This window comes from Aedes aegypti, chromosome 1 (genome assembly GCF_002204515.2).
Source record: "Aedes aegypti strain LVP_AGWG chromosome 1, AaegL5.0 Primary Assembly, whole genome shotgun sequence".
Lineage (NCBI taxonomy): Eukaryota > Metazoa > Arthropoda > Insecta > Diptera > Culicidae > Aedes > Aedes aegypti.
The window spans coordinates 225814795-225832249 of NC_035107.1; the positions used below are offsets into that span (position 1 = coordinate 225814795).

At 42.2% G+C, this 17455-nt stretch overlaps 2 protein-coding genes across 2 annotated transcripts in view; one reads left to right on the forward strand and one right to left on the reverse strand.

Annotated features, from left to right (window-relative positions):
* LOC5577938 overlaps positions 1–17455 on the forward strand; it is a 474522-nt gene that overhangs the window by 285217 nt on the left and 171850 nt on the right. The gene's annotated exons all lie outside the window — the stretch shown is intronic.
* On the reverse strand, positions 5551–6795 carry LOC5577942. Its single transcript, XM_001663564.2, has 2 exons — positions 5823–6795; positions 5551–5767 (listed from the first exon to the last, which is right to left on the reverse strand). The coding sequence occupies exon 1, from the start codon at positions 6747–6749 to the stop codon at positions 6231–6233; it is 519 nt and encodes a 172-aa protein (XP_001663614.2). The 5' UTR covers positions 6750–6795; the 3' UTR covers positions 5551–5767; positions 5823–6230.

A 17455-nucleotide genomic window follows, 5' to 3' on the forward strand; every position in this document is an offset into this window, starting at 1 on the left:
TTCCCATCACTCCGTGAGGGGCCAGCCTTTTCGGGCCCACCCTTCTCGGCTTTCCGGGACGCCTGGCTGGGGTCCGATTTTCCGGCACTTCTGCCGGTTTTCGGGGTCAGTATCCGCCTGGCCTTACGAGCGCCGCCGGGTAGCTCCTCCCCTGACGGCTGCCTCGCGCGCTTCTGCGATTGCTTGCTGTAAGCATTCGCTTCCACGCTTTTGGGGCTGCCCGCGAAAACGAAGGGTTCCGTCTGGGTAGACTTCGGCACCTTCAGTTCCACGGGTTCTGCCGCAGCCACAGTCACCATGGGTTCAGCATGGTTCTGCTTGGCCGCCAACATTGACTTACGAAGTCTAAGCAAGGCCTGCTTGAGGTCCTTGCTGATGTTAGACTTCGAGGACGCAAAGTCAATTATGGAGTCGAGCTGCTGTGCAGCCACTTCCATCGCAGAGAGCCCATCTCTACTTTTATTGATGGCCCTCATCAACCACGCTCCATCCATAACTTCACCCGATGCGTTAGCCGGGGATGAAATATGGGTTCCAGCACTGGCACTACGTGCACTGCTGCCTCCTCCTGCTTCTACTCTCCTCAACGGAGATCTAGCTAGCCCACTTCTTGCGAAGGGGTTCGCTTCCCTACTACTGCTACTACCTGCACTACCACTACTAATCTGATTGTTGTTTGAATTTGTACTCATTTTGGATCCCACGAGTAGCACGGGAAAAGAGGTCAACCACGCCAGAGCCCTGCATTAACGCGGTAAGGGACAAATACTGTGAGGGGTGCCCAGGTGCCCCACAGGCTCCGTTAATGGCCGAACATCTTTTTCACCCCTTCGACCATTCATTCCTCAGCACGGTTTTTCGCATCACACCTTGAATTGGGGTTACCCCGTTTGGTGGACTCTTACCACCGGAACGGGTTGTCCGTAGTTCTATTCTGGACGCCGGAACTACACGGCCATGGAGCAAGATGTGTAGGATGCCGTAGGTGGTCCACCCTAGAGTTGATCCCGGGAACCGAGATCGCACCACTGTTGAAACAGTCGCTCCGAAATTGAGAAGAATACACTGTTCTGTCACTAACACCGGGATTCACTGCTGTTGGAACACCGATAGCATGACTAGCTCTTGCCGAACTCGGACCGGCCACATTACTCGCGAGCGATTGAACGTTTGACAGGGGAGGAAACTGGGGAGCGGAGGAACCCATTGAGAGGGAGAATATTGGGTCCTGATAACTCGAGACACTAAGCATTGCGGCACTGCTAGAGTGCACAGTTCTAATTGGATTTTGATTCGTTTGTGTAACGGATGGAATTGTTACGATATCTCTCATGGCCCTAAACTGATTTGACCCAGTGTCGCCTACTAGGGAAGAGACGCTAACTGCTACGTTAGCATCGTAAAATTGCCTGTTTCGGTTTGAAATGGATGTGCTAGGTGAGAATACATCTCCACGTGCCCAACCCCGAGCAGGTGAAAAAAGCTCAGCAATAGCTAATTTTGATATGGACATCTAAAAGTGATATTAACTTGATAGATATAAGAGATAAAAGATCTGAAAATGATATCTAAAATTTACTCCTAGAATATCATTAGCATATCATATTTAGCTTTTGTAAGATCTAACCAATATCAGCGAGCTATTCATTTGATCTGCAAACAGCAAATTTTGATATGGCTTAGAAGTTCCAGGAATAAATTTTAGATATTATCTTCAGATCTTTTATCTCTTATGTCAATCAAATCAATATCTTGATTTGATGGTCAGAACTTCGCTTCTGCTCGGGACTACCTACATTTGTATCGGCTATTCTAACTTGTCTCCGCGGTGTACTTATTGGAGCCGAACCTACATACAAACTTGGTTCAACTTCCAGTGCTGTGTTGGCGGGGTCGATCCGCACCGAGTAGGTGCGATTGTGTTGATTGATAGCCTGTGGATGTGTTGTTGTAGGTGCCACGAAGGGAGTAGACTGACACGTTGGAAGCAGTGCCGGGGCGCTCGTGGTTGGTCCGAGATTCATGCTAGAGAACGGTGAAATCATATCCATCCACCCGCTCGTTACTGTGGCGGCGACGGCTTGATTTTCGGGTACGTTGATATCATTCGCTGCGATCGTTTTCGGTGGCTCAAAGGGGTTTAGGTTGTGCACTGCTGTACCGTCTCACTGGTTTGCTGAACTGCTCTGCTGTGATGTGAATCCAGTGGAGATGCATTCCCCAGATTTGGTATTCAGGGTCACCTGCTGGTTATCAATCCATATGCGCACTCTCTGGGCGCTTTTCAGACTGCTTCGCCTACTGCACACACTCCTGTTGTCGTCCCCCTCGTCCACTTGCGCAAGCAGCAAATCGTACTTACGCGTGATGAACACTTTCTCTAACTCGATCTTGTCGGCGATCGCCTTCTCGTTCCTTTCTCGTTCGAGCCGTAACATTTCCCTTTCTGCCTTTTCCCGTTCGGCCATCAATCTCTCCTGAAGAAGTTTTTCCTCCGCGAGCTGTTGCATTTGTAACTGCAACCTCGCCTCCCATGCGCTAGCTGTGGTAGAGGCAGCCGAGGAGATTGAGACGGACGGCGTGGGGTCTCTGGGCCTACACAGATCGCAGTAGTATGGGCTAGACGTAGCCGACGTACCATCCTCACCACCGGCACACGAATTGTGGTACCGATTGTGGCATTTCACACACTCGATCATCTGACCGCTGTGGGTTGGCTGCTCACAGAGTGTACAACACCTTTCGGCAGCTGCGTCGCTCGACATATATCGCTGTTCCTGTGATGGTAATTACCATTCAATCAGCCGGATGGTTGAGTCTAAAACTCTTTAAGATTGTTACGGGACGGACTATTGGACGTTTCGAAAACCTCTCCAGACAAATTCGTTGTTTAGCAGAGTAAGCTTAAAGCTACAACAAAACACTTTATTATTGCATGATTTTAATAGAATTTTATGTTACTCACAGTTTTAATTTTCTTCGTGTACTGTCCGTCGTTTGTAACTGCTTATTTGTCAATGTTTTGTGTTGTGCTGTAGATTTTCAATTATTTTAGTTCACAATAAAGCCTGTCCACGTTAAATTTCGGACACCCAAATAATGGCAGCAAAAAAAAGTAACTCATAATTCAACAAAAACAATTGTTTATTTCAGAATAAAAGAGTTATATCTACAAAATAAACAGTTGACAAGGATGTTAATCCTTCTTTCTGTAAAATTCTCGAACTTTTTGTGGTACACCCGCCATCCGTGTCCGAAATTTATCGTGGACAGGCTTTAGGTTTTAACAATTCATTTTACTTACGATTTTATAAGTTTAGGATACAAAATAGAAATTTTAGTGGATTTTAACAATGGAAATAACTTTTCACGTGTTCGTCTTCTAACTTTCTGTCGTTTTGTCAAACATAGGTTTACGTATGCAAGGTACGAGGTGTCAGTTAGGTGTCAGCGAATGTTTTAGGAATCGCTAGATGATAGCGAATTTGTCGGGGCGGTACTGAACGCAGTGGGTTGCGTCGCGTACAAGTTGCATTGCCCCGATTGAGTTTGATATAGATAACTTCTTAATTTTCATAACATCTGTTTCCATGAATGTAAATGTTAAGTGGTACTCGAGATGTTTCAAGAATATCGAAGGAGGGGGGCGGCTTTAAGAAGGTTGGGAACCACTGTTATAATACGCCATATATCATGAATGGTAATTAGTTACGAAAACAGATTTAAGTACTTATGAGATTAAAGTGTCGCACTCATGGCCTTTCGATTCAAAATAAAAAAAGAAAAATTTCATGAAAAGGATCTTAATTCATTATTTGAAACGAATGAACTTAAGATCTCGTATTCTCTCGTTGATTATTCGTTGCTTGATTTTTTTACGACTGGCTTGCAGGGCCTGACACCAACCCCCTAGATTTCCGGAGGATTATTCCCCCTAAATTTTCGGAGGACCATAGTGCACAGTTTAGCTTAGAATCCTTCTCTGGCACTCGGACGATGATCAGCCGCCACTGACATGGGGAACAGACGCTGTTGTGAGCCGCTCCTAACATGGAGCACAGACGCTCAAGGTTTGCAGAAGCAAAAGCAAAAGCAAACCCCCCCTTCCCTGTCAGCATACGACCAAAGTTCCCACCGGGGGTTGGTTACCCGATCTTTCCTAAGGTTACTCGTACCCCGGCCAGTACCGCGAGGAGGTAGGGATAGGAGTTGCTGGGCAAGAGGCTAAGGACCGCACAGAGAGGTCTATTTTATTCCTTCAGGTACGCGAGGTACCAATGGTACGCCATGTGCAGCCATTTACCAACCATGCTAGCTTGTGGGGCCGAGCGCGACAGGGCTCGCCTAGGTAGCAGTGTTACGATAGATGGGGATTCTTTCGAGGTGGTTGACGAGTTCGTCTACCTTGGATCCTTGCTGACGGCTGACAATAACGTTAGCCGTGAAATACGGAGGCGCATCATCAGTGGAAGTCGGATCTACTATGGCCTCCAGAAGAAGCTGCGGTCAAAAAAATTCACGCCCGCACCAAATCTACCATGTACAAAACGCTCATAAAACCGGTAGTCCTCTACGGGCATGAAACGTGGACGATGCTCGAGGAGGACCTGCAAGCACTTGGAGTCTTCGAACGTCGGGTGCTTAGGACGATCTCCGGCGGTGTGCAGGAGAACGGTGTTTGGCGGCGAATGATGAACCACGAGCTCGCCCAACTCTACGGCGAACCCAGTATCTAGAAGGAGGCCAAAGCTGGAAGGATACGATGGGCAGGGCATGTTGCAAGAATGCCGGACAGCAATCCTGCAAAGATGGTGTTCGCTTCGGATCCAGTTGGTACAAGAAGGCGTGGAGCGCAGCGAGCTAGGTGGGCAGATCAAGTGCGTATCGATTTGGCGAGCGTGGGGCAGAACCGAGGATGGAGAGATGCGGCCACGAACCGAGTATTGTGGCGTGAAATTGTTGATTCTGTGTTATCTGTGTAGATGTTAACTAAATAAAAGAAATGAATTTAAGATCTCCTTATTCTACTTCTTTCTCGCGCTACATCCTAACTGTGACAGAGCCTACATCTCAGATTAGAGTTCTTATGAGTACTTTGAAAGTTATCAACTGAGATAATTTTTTACCAACTGACATGTTTTGCATTCGTATGTCGTGCGACAAGCACGAATATACGGCAATTTGGGCCTCACATGTTGTGATCATAAAACCAGTAAATACAAAATGAATTCCGATCCGTAATGCATCATAGCCCTTGAGCCCATATAAAAAAGCAGGTAATTAGGATAATTCTTCATAATATTGAATGATCGTTTGTATTTGGAAACATTCTAAAATAGCTTCCGGTGTTGCAATATTCCGTTAATTCATTAAAAATCAACGATGTTTACGATTATGCCTTCAAAAGGGCATTACTCAAAATTTCGACTAACGATTTTTTTAAATCTACCCAGGGATGTAGAATAACTATGTAAACCATCTGGCGGTTAAAGTTTTGATGGCTATTTTTATTCTCAACAAGCACGCATTTAACACATTCGATGGTTTAATCCTGAACCATGTTCATCAGCAGCGTGAATGCCGAGTAGCACATGTTGATCACGTTCATGCAGGTAACGATCGACATGGCGTAAATATCGCCACAGGTAAACTTGATCTTCTTCTGAGACCGCATCAGAATCATCAGCAGGTTTCTCTTCATCGATCGATCCCGTGAGATTCGCTCCGACCATTTTGAGTCGAAAACTTGGTCGCTTATTTCGGCCACCTGAAATGTAAGTCCTGCAGCAATAACGTCATACAGTAGCCCTTCAAAAACTCACCTTCAGATCCAAATAGTCGCAGAACAGTCCGAACAGTAGCAAACATAGCAGTGCGGTTGTAAGATTGATCAGCGTGTAGAACATCTGATTGTCTCCGGTCTTCAGTTGGATTACCAGCATTACGCAGCAAAACGTGATCGAAAAGAAGTAGATCTGCAGTGACAGCAGAAGGTACAGTTTGAGCTTATCCCGAAACAGCATCACCATCTCCAGCAACTTCTGGTGCCGTCGAACGCAGGTCTTCATGTCAACCACGTTCCACTTGTCCAACGCCTGACGGAAGTCTTCCCCTAGTATCTCGAACTCCACCGCAAACACCAACAGTGTGGTGAAGGTATTGATCTGCGATACGTTGGCGGTCATTCCAATGAGCATGATCTCCAACGGAAAGAAGGTGTAAGCCAACATCTACAAGTATGAGTTGCTTGTGGCGTGAGCGATAGAGCTTGTGAAGAGCAAGGTAACGGCCCATACTGCGGTTTGGCTGACATTCGTGGTCCAGTGAACGATGGAGTAAAGCACAATACGTGATCGTTGACGAACTCTCGTTGGATGATCGATTCCGTTTTGCTGTAGATTCGTAAGAAAACCGATGACCTTGGCAAGGTGACGCCGTTCGATGGCCAGGACGTACCACTGGGAGAAGCAAGAACACCCACCACCAACCAGGAACCACATTCCGAAGAAGTGGTCCAGTGGTACTTCAGCCGGATCGATCCGGGTGAGACACAGACAGGACAGCGTGTAGTACGTCCCGGTGAAGACCAGCAGAAGTATCTTGACCCAGGTGAATGCGGACTCCGTGTCCCAATGGATGAAACCGATACAGCGATCCAGAAGCTTCTGGAAGGCGAATGGGTCCCGGAAATGTCCCAAGATCGAGAAACTCCGGGAGTTTGGCAAACAGTCAACACGAGCAGCGGACATGGTCGATGAGGGCAGCTCCAACTATACATGACTGCTTCGTGTTCGAATGGCTAATTTGAATATAGCCAGAATTGCGTCTTTGTCGCACAGTTACCTGTAACTTACTAATGAATAACATATGCACCACACTGATAGAATTCCCAGACGAAGAATGGGGACGTAGCTAATTTACCCAATTAACTTGGAATTAATTGAAATTTGCAAATTATTTCACTCCAAAACCTTCAATTACTTAGCAAAATAGTGAAAACTGTGGAAGTAAATTGATATATGTGGTGCTACAATGTTTTTATTAAGTCGTAGGGTAGAAGCACCGGTTTTGGCCATATCGCCCGTCGTTGCCATAGTGAAAAATACACCGTTTTGTATAAAAATCTATTCTATATCAATCTTTGAATCTAAAAGAATTTCAGTACCGTAATTCGGGATGTAGTTGATCAGCGGGGAGAAGTTGATCATTCCTGTACCCACTTTAGACTGATACAAATTTTGAAGTTTCTGCTCCCCTATGCTTAAACGATGTAAATTATGATATAAATCGTTCTCCCATAATTTGAAGCGATTTGGAAGAAATTTGGCTGTGCACACGCCATTTGAAGTTTATACGGAAATAACTATGGAAAAGGAAAACCTTTTGTGTTAAGCCCTAAAAATAATCTACAAAAAAGTGAATATACTCTTCTCATGCGAATTCGTCCCAGCAACATCTTTGCCGAAGACCACATTTTGATTGGACGTAAGGATAATTTGCTATTATTGATAACAAAGTCTAAATTATGCTGAGATGCTCAATCAATTACTTTCAGAGCAACACTGCTTTTTTGCTGTAGAACATAGTAGCCTGGATTACTTTGATCTATTCTACTCGCCAAGAGCACCACTGTTGCCTGCCGAGCATGCAAAATGCAAACCCACTTTATGATTATGAATAGCAATTTATCCTGACGTCTAATCGAAATGTGGTCTTCGGCAAAGTTGTAGCTGAAAGGCTTTGTGTAGAGTTTGTTCACCTTTTCATAAAATATTATGACGATGAGATAGAGGGCTGAACACAAAAGGTTGGCGTTTTCCATAGTAATCTCCATATAAACTTCAAATGGCGTGTTCACAGTCAATTTTTTTTCCGAATCACTTCAAACTTTGGAATTCCCTAAATTTGGTTGGACATTGAAGTGAACTTTCTTGGAGGTACGACTGTTATGTTGATGTTTGAGGTTACGGCTTTCAGTCTTAAATAAAACTCAAAAACGGATTTTTGCTTACATCCGACGTTTCGGACACATGTATTGTGCCTTTTTCAAGGATCTGTGGACAGTGATACATTACGTCGTGTTATGTGTTGATTATGTTGGATGTACTCACTAGCTGTGTTCCGTTTTATCGTTTGCCCACAGCATAGGCAACATTTGTCCAACAGCATAAAACGCTACAACAAGAGTATCAGTTACCAGGCGATCAAAATGTGCAGGCGGACTTTCATATCGTCCGGATACTTACAATTCCCCGTTCGGGTACTATACGGGAGTAGAAATTCGAAAATGATCCGAGTTGCAGAACTGAAAACGCAGTTGCCTGTTTTGGCGCCACTTTTACTCTTGTTGTGTCGATTCTGTTTGTATTGTTTGTTGCTGAACAGCATTTCTACACCTATTGTGCTTGAATGTGTGTAGTACGCCAGCGTACGTGTTGCTTAAATTGTCTGTATCTGTGCGCTTGTTGACTGTGTGAGGTGTATTTATAATGTGGCATGTTTCGAGTATTGGTAAATTCTGTTTCTTAAAACTATGCAAAGTTGTGTTGGTTTGCAGCCGAGTGATCTTGTAGAGATGGTCGGGTTTCACATTTTTCAAACCCGAACCCGACCCGTACCCGACTTATTTTATTTCTTAAAACCCGGACCCGACCCGAACCCGAAACTGTAATTGAAAAGCATACCCGGACCCGACCCGAACCCAAAAAATTTTCGCTGTTCAAACCCGAACCCGACCCGAAACCCGAAAAAAAATTTCTAAGAAAAAACTGAATAGAACCCGAGTTTTAAAAGATTATAAATTCATCGTTTCTGATGCATTGGGAAGCTTTTAGGTTGTAACTCTGTTCACCATTCTCATCAAACCCGACTCAAACCCGACTAAACCCGACTTTTTTCAAACCCGAACCCGACCCGTACCCGATAATTTTGTAGCCTTCAAACCCGACCCGAACACGAACCCGAAAAATTTTAAATTTTCAGACCCGAACCCGACCCGAACCCGTCGGGTTCGGGTTCGGGTCGGGTTTCGGGTTTGAAAACCCGAGACCCGACCATCTCTATGATCTAGCAGCGCTGTTCTTTCTCGTAGTTGCGCTACCTCCAGGTCCTCCGTCGTCTTGCCTTGTTCCCACATGTTTTGTAGTCGGTTGGAACAGGAGCGGTGACTTGTAATCCTCGTGTGTAGCTTGTTTGTCGTCATGCCTATGCAGAGTTGCTCGATGTCACTATCAATGCTTAAAATTTGCTGATTTGTACAGGCCGACTGCGATACAAATCGGATCATTCTATATCACATCAACTTCATGCTGTCTACTCCATCACCAGTGCAGTGATGGCGATAGACTATGGATATCACTGATGGGTTAAGTTTAGCTTTAAATTAAGCAAATAAAATGGCAATTTATCAGTACGATATTTTCGACAATGTTGCAGATAGATTGAAACTATGTGCTGGTCACTGAGAAACATTAATAGCATGGATAATGACCACGTGATCACTAGACTGGCCCTAAAACAAAAATGTTGTAAAACTCAACGGGGCACCCCCTAGAAATGTGCCTTAGGGTAAGAAAAAAGCACTCACAAAATTTCAACTTGATTGGTTGCTCCACCAGCTGGCGCATTCAATTTAAAGTTTGTATGGAATATTCGTTCCAAATATATTGAGAATTGACCCAATGTCACTGTTTCGTTTTGTATTCAAGTTGATCGCGATCAATTAAGCCCAGAACGACAAATACACTAGTCGATACCCTAATGAACATAACTGCAGAAGGTTGTATCTAGATTTAAGCTCGTTTCATTAACATTTCAGTTATTGAAAATTAGGCTCAGATCAGCCTCCCGTTCAGTCACATATTAGCATGCGCCTTGTGCAACAGCTCGCTCAGCGTCATAGGTGGCTATGATTCACTTAGTGGCTATGTTGAGGAAATACAAAGCAGTATAGCATGAGCCTAGCAAATCTACTTCAAATAGTTAAAACACCAACTTTATCAATTTTAATCATGATACAACCTTCTACAATATTGTTTGCTATGGTATCAAGTAGAATTTTTGACATTCTGGGTGCAATTGAACGCGATCAACGATTTTCCTGGTCCAAACATTAGGTGATTCGCTGAATCCCATATGTTTGAGCAGAATATCCCATATTAACTTCAATTCAAATGCGCCAGCTCATGGAACGACCAAATGAGCTGAAACTTTCAGGAAGTCTTCTTCTAACTCTAAGAAATAATTCTTGAGGGTGCCCCGTGGAATTATACAACTTTAATTTTCTCCCATACTAAGCTGGGCCAGTCTAATCACTCATTCTGCAGTGATTTTGATCTAGAGTGCGATGTCGCATCACTGCTGTTGGTTGTCAAATCAAAGTGATATTGATAGCTCGCAAGTGATATTGATAGTTTTAGACCATCAGCCATCAGCTGATATGATTGATATTAAGCAACTCTGTGCCTATGTAACACGCAGAGCAGTCTGCGCATGGGATGTTGTAAATCACGTTGGATCTACTGTTTTTATCTGCAACATCTTTCACCGGCGTCAGCATGTTTCCCACGGTTTTTACGTTTTTCGAGCTGATGATGACATTCGGAAAGTCTTTTTTGAGGAATTTTTGAATGTTTCCTGTCAACTTTCCGATGTTCACCATTGATCGATAGACGTTTTCTTGCAGGGCAAGGACGTCATTGTTGGTGGTGTTAATCGATCGTTCTCTCGATCGGTCGATGAGGCGGTTGATCATTGTGGGGGGATAATCATTCAATTTTAGTTGAGTGAAAATGAGGTTGCGTGTTGTGTTGGAATCGATGTTGGTGGAGAATGTTTTGACGCGGTGGATGAAATTGTTTGCCACGTTCACTTTTTGTTTTATACTGTGGGCGGAATGGTAATTGAGAAACCGTCCTGAGGCGATCGGTTTCATGTACCACTCTGTTTTGACTGTTTGGTCGTCTTGACGAACCAACAACAAGTCTAGAAACGGAATTTTTCCGTCTTCTTCCACCTCTACCGTGAATTGGATTTTTTCGTGGTACTGATTGAAAATATCTCTCACCTCGTCAATTTTCCCTTTGGGTACCGCCAACATCAGGTCGTCCACGTACTTCTTCAACACTGGCATCGGGAATCCGACTCTCTCAACTACGTTGTCCAGCAATGTCTCCATCACTAAGTCTGCGATGATTGGTGACAGTGGATTTCCCATCGCAGTCCCGAACACTTGTTGATAGAATTGTCCCTTGAACCGGAAATAGCTGCAGTCAATACAGAATTCGGTAATTTCTAGGAACAAGTCCAGGTTTATGTCGGTGTGCTGCTTGATGTTGTCCCAGGTATTGATGACGTCACGTAGTACTAGATCCTTGGGGATGCAGGTGAATAACGACACTACGTCCAGGGAAATGAGGACTTAGTCTGGTGACAGTTGTGCGTTGTTGATGTACTGGCAGAACGTGAACGAGTCAGTCGCATCGTACTTTCGTTCGATCGACTTTTGAATGATCTTTCCAACGTATTGCGACAGTGTGTATGACGGTGACGTCATACACGGTACCACTGGGCAACACGTACGCTGGCGTACTACACACATTCAAGCACAATAGGTGTAGAAATGCTGTTCAGCAACAAACAATACAAACAGAATCGACACAACAAGAGTAAAAGTGGCGCTAAAACAGGCAACTGCGTTTTCAGTTCTGTGACCCGGATCGTTTTCGGATTTCTACTCCCGTATAGTACCCGAACGGGGAATTGTATGTATCCGGACGATATGAAAGTCCGCCTGCACATTTTGATCGCCTGGTAACTGATACTCTTGTTGTAGCGTTTTATGCTGTTGGATAAATGTTGCCTATGCTGTGGGCAAACGATAAAACGGAACACAGCTAGTGAGTACATCCAACATAATCAACACATAACACGACGTAATGTATCATTGTCCACAGATCCTTGAAAAAGGCACAATACATGTGTCCGAAACGTCGGATGTAAGCAAAAATCCGTTTTTGAGTTTTATTTAAGACTGAAAGCCATAACCTCAAACATTGAAGTGAACTATACCTTAGCTTAGCTTAGCTTAGCTTAGACTGACTACACATACCATGCCCACACAGTTACGGATCACCCACAGTGACGGATCACTTTGGCGTTCAACATCGGATAACTCGTTCAAAACATACAAGATGACGTAAAACATATTTTTCCCATGTTATACTATTTGTCTTCTACCATGTGTAGTGTTAAGCACAACGTTCAACCGCTAAATAGTGGTGTATTTGACAAATGTTGAGTTGGCACCACACAGCTATCATTATATGTTCGTTTTCTGTAAGAAGTGCCGTCAGCATTCATAAGCTCCCACAGCTGTGCACAGGTGGTAAAATTCAAATGTTATAGCATAAAACATACTCATTCGTTTCGATTAAGTATGAATTTATCTTTGGAAAACATTTTTCTCGATTGTTGATTCTAAATATTGAATATTAGCACTTCTAACTAGTGATCCATAATATGGATCAGGAAATGATTGTTTACCACGGTTATGGATCACTTCCAAAGAATCTAGATTTCTGCCATTTTAAGCATTGGATTCGACATTTTCAGACAATAGCACTAAGGATAAATCTAATAAAACATCAAGGCTTGTAAATTTCATTTTTTTAGCCGACAAAAGTGGGTGAAAAACTTGGTGTGGAGCGAAAACAGTTCATGTCTCAGTTATTACAATGCAGCATCACAAACAAAAGGCATTTTACCCTTGTTTCCAGCTCAAACACTGCTATTTTTTGCAGTAATATATGACGCATTGTTAACTTTCGTCAAAACATGCAATACATATGCATTGAGTTGAAAATCTCTTGATTTTGCGCACTGATCCGTAATATGTCACAATTTGATCCATAATATGAAAATTGATCCATAATATGGTTTTCAGAAACCGATACAATTTTTAATTTTTTTTGCAATCCTATGTAAATATTATACTCAAAATGGTTTACTAACCGAAGTTCCAATTTGAAACGATTCGATTCGTGCTTTTAAATTACCATTTTACGTTTTCCATGTTGTTTTATTGAATTTTATAGGTTGGACTCCACACTATTTGATCCATAACTGTGGGGTCATGGTATCAATGGTTGCTATTCCGTGATTGACCGAAGTCAGTGAAAATGCACAAAGAATCAACTAGAAGTTCGGCTGGGATTGGCCATAATCTTCTTCAGTGTGCATAATTCAGTGCCTCTATTTATACAGGGTCAATAACGGCGCCGGCCACGTCCTTGCAGTCAGGTGGGATTGGGGGAAGGAATTGTAGTGTGTAACCTTTGCTTTTTGGAGACCGTGTTTGCCTCTGCATCTCCACAAAGGTTACTGGGAGGGATGTTTGTTAATGGAGAGGATCGTTGGGTCATAGGATTCACTTTGATAAGCGATTAGACCATGATAAACAATGATTTGTGAGATATATACATGCTTAAACGTAAATATAATATTTTCATTTGATATGAACAATTTCTATGTAGAGGAAAATTATGCCGTCACTTGAGGTGACGAACCATTCAAAGTTTGTTGAACAAATACCTAAATGTAACATTCCTACAGCTGTCAGGACGAAAGCATGTGTTATTATATTTTACTCATTTGAAAAGAAACAAAAAACTCGATTGGTTGGGACATCATAGAACACTCTTATTCTTATGCCGACACTTACAGTGGCGAACCATCCAAAGTTTGTTGAATAAAGTGAACCTTTCGCAAGTCTACACTTGTAGTGTCGAACCATTCAAAGTTTTTTTAATTACAAAAATAAAGGTATTTAAGAGGTGTTCTGAAAAAAAAAAATGTTAAACATAAATAAATCATGAATCAGAGTTTGTGTCGACACTCACAGTGACGAACCATCCATAGTTTGTTGAAAAATCATATTTACATCCCACCATTGTAACGATTGAATGTGCAGTCATACATATTTTATAGATTAGAAATAGTAGCATGAAGCGAGCTCACCAATTGATCCGTTATCCTTGACTGAGCAGCCACAATCCACTTTCGGCTTCACTCGTTTGCTCGGCTATAAAAAAGCACTCAGGAAAACAAAATATAATCGCGCGACTCAAAATGAATAAAAAAAACTGTTCGGGCTTTCTTGACGCACTGCCCAGGAGTAAGCGTCAAGGTCGAAGGATCAAACAGAACTAACCGATCGCGGCACTTTTTCACTTTCTTCAACCGAACTCACCGATCACGCCACTTTTTCACTTACGAGACCGACGCGCGACATGTTTGATCCTGCCCTCGTCGCTCGCCCCGGCAAAAGCAAGTCTGAAGTGAACTATACCTTAGAAAAACAGGTTTTTAAGTAAATACCTGAAGAACTGTTGAAGGGTTCTTCTCCATACAATCGATTATCAACAATGCCATATAAAAACACCATTCAAATAAGCTCAGAGACGAACCAGGAAAGGGCTGAAAGTCTCTCTAATATTGCTCTGTTCCCACCAAATTGAACAGCACACTTTGAAAGTGTGACTCCAAAGTGCAACCTCGCGATCTGACAGCATTTTGACAAAGAGAAATGTCATGCAAAGCCACGTGCTACCAAATTTGCTTTTGTTTTTCTCGGTTTTGTTTTGGTTTTCGATCTTCCACCACCACCGAAGGGCGAGCAAGGTTGCCAGTTATGCGATCTTTTTAGTTTATTTAATTGAAATTTTTTTTTTGATGAATTTGCGAAATGATTTTTGGCAACCGCCTTCAAGCAAGAAAAAAGTGTGATCTACGAAGTTCACTGAAAATCTATATTTCGAAGCAACCTGCAATAAAGACAATAAATAAATAAACAATTCAAATAAACTGTCCCATTCATTCCAGATTAGTTTTCTCAATCTAGTTTTAAATTTGCATGGTGGATAAAAATTAATTACCTTAGAAAAATATGTTCTTGTGAACAAGTTTTCAATATCGATGAAAATTGCCTGCGTTTAGGCGTTCAACGTGGTTTATTTGTGTTACCGGCAACACTGTTGACCGCAAAACGGTAGGGAGACCACTGTCGGATCCCTCGCCACTTAGCGGTAACCGCCTTGATACTCAAACTAAAGTAAAGTTATCCAGTGAATTCCATAACTGATTGTATTGTAAGTGATATTTAGTAGTGAGTTTAATACTGTACATCTGTCGAATAAACTTATTGAATTTGTTCATTTAGATATCACAGTGAATTATTTTTTTTTATCTTTATTAACGAGATTTTTAGCCCTGGGCTAGTTCATCTCGGGACCAACGGCTTTACTTCCCTTCCGAAGGAAGTCGTCACTGAAATTTTTAGTGACTATCTCGGGGATGGGTTTCGATCCCAGGTCCTCGGCGTGAGAGGCGTGTGTTCTAACCACTACACCAGGTCCGTCCCCTTGAATTAATATTGAAAATCCCACGCAGTAATTGGAGAGCCGGTAGTTAACTTGTTTTCATTATATTTACATTGAATCACATATTTCGACAGCACGGGTACGAGCATAAAGCACACGAAGAATGACGGACATAAACATGACAATGTACAGTCACAACACATTTCTCACGTAACAGGATCTTTTAAGGGAGACTTCCTCAGGGGAATCCTTCAAGGTAGACTTCTCCAGGGGGACCCTTCAAGGGAGGCTTTCTCTGGAGGACCTCCTAGGAAGACTCCCAAGCAACACAGTTTGTTTCAACTCAAGAAAAAACATATCTTTTGAAACTAATCAGAGTTGAAAATCGTTGAAAATATAACTTACAATTGCACTGAATAGCAACGTAAAAAGCGCAAGATGAGAAAATGCATATTTGTTGCAAAATACCGAAGAGGAAAAAAATGAGAACAAAAATAAAAACGAGAACCAAATTCTCGACTTCTAGATCATAAATCTTCTCCTCTACTCACTACTCCACCAGCTCTTCGAAAAACTGTCTCACCAATGCACTATATAAGCGACCACATTGCTTGTTGCTTATTACTTTACTGCACCCTTTGGAATACAAGTTCATTACTGGCAAAATATGGACACGCCCCTCAGAGCCAAAGTTTTAGCAAAAACTTTCGCGCAACATATGAGAAACACCATGTAAACAAACAAACTGTTCCTAGAACTTGTTTTCGTTGTTACATGATACGTGAGGTGCAATTCAACTATACTGCAACTTGGTTAAACAAACAAACTTTTAGCTGTCAAATATGTAGTTAAGTGCTACTTTCACGCATGAGTTGTGGGTAGTAAATCGCAGCTTGCATGCAATGAAGTTATGTTGCGAATGCTCTAAATGAAAGTATATTGAAACTAGGCATTTTTGGAGAAGTTGCAAGAGTTTGTTTGAAAAGTTACCGAACACATGTTGTTAAACTTGACTTCATTGATGCTTGCAGAGGACATTTGCAACAAATCTCGCCGTTTCAATAATGTTAGACGTCAAACACGAGGTGAAATGCAAGTTCATTGGAACGATAATGAAACCTTATGAGCTTTTGATTAATATGCAACAGAACTAGAACTAGGTAAGTTTTTAATGCTTTTATTGATACATCTTTGAAACCATTTTTGGGAAGCATTTCTTTGAAAGATGTTTCGCGTGCTACTTCCCGACCAACAAGTCTTCATAATTCTTTATAGATCTTTAACCAACGATGGCGATCGCTAACGGTTCATAACGAATCTATATAGATCGCTATCGAAAATCACTGACTGGTTGACCGGGTTGCGCTTTCCCTAAGGAATCCTTCAATGAAGACTTCCCCAGGGGGATCCTTCAATGCAGACTTCCTCTGGGGGACTCTCCAAGGAAGACTTCCCTTGGGAACCCTCCAAGAGAGACTTCCCCAGGGGGACCCTCCATGTTTGAAAACAATAACTGTAATAATTTCTGATGAATTATTTATTGAAGTAACGCTGTAATGGAATAGAAACAGACTGGAAATAAAACAAGGATGTATCGAAAATAAATTAAAGAACGAAAATGGATGAAAAATGAAATGGAAAGAGGAACGGAAAAAATATTGAAATGAAACGGAAGTGAAGTGGCAGTAAAACCGAAATGTTATGAGAATAAAATAGGAATGACACGGAACATAAGACATATGTAATGGAAAATGGAAATAAAATGGAATTATGAATGTCAAACGGATGGAAATGCGACTGCGAATCGAAATGAAAATGAGAATTAGAATGGAAAACTTACAGGAAAATTAAATAGGAAATGTGGATGATCATTGGAATGAAAACTGAATGCAAATGCAAATGAAAATGCAAACAAAAATCACAATTAAAATGGGAAATGATATGGGAAATGAAATGGAAAAAAGAATGGGATATAGAATCTGGAATTAAATTGAAAATAAAATAAGAATACGATAGAAAAGTGCATTGAGAATTGGACATGAAATAGGAAATGAAATAGGAAATGAGATAGGAAATAG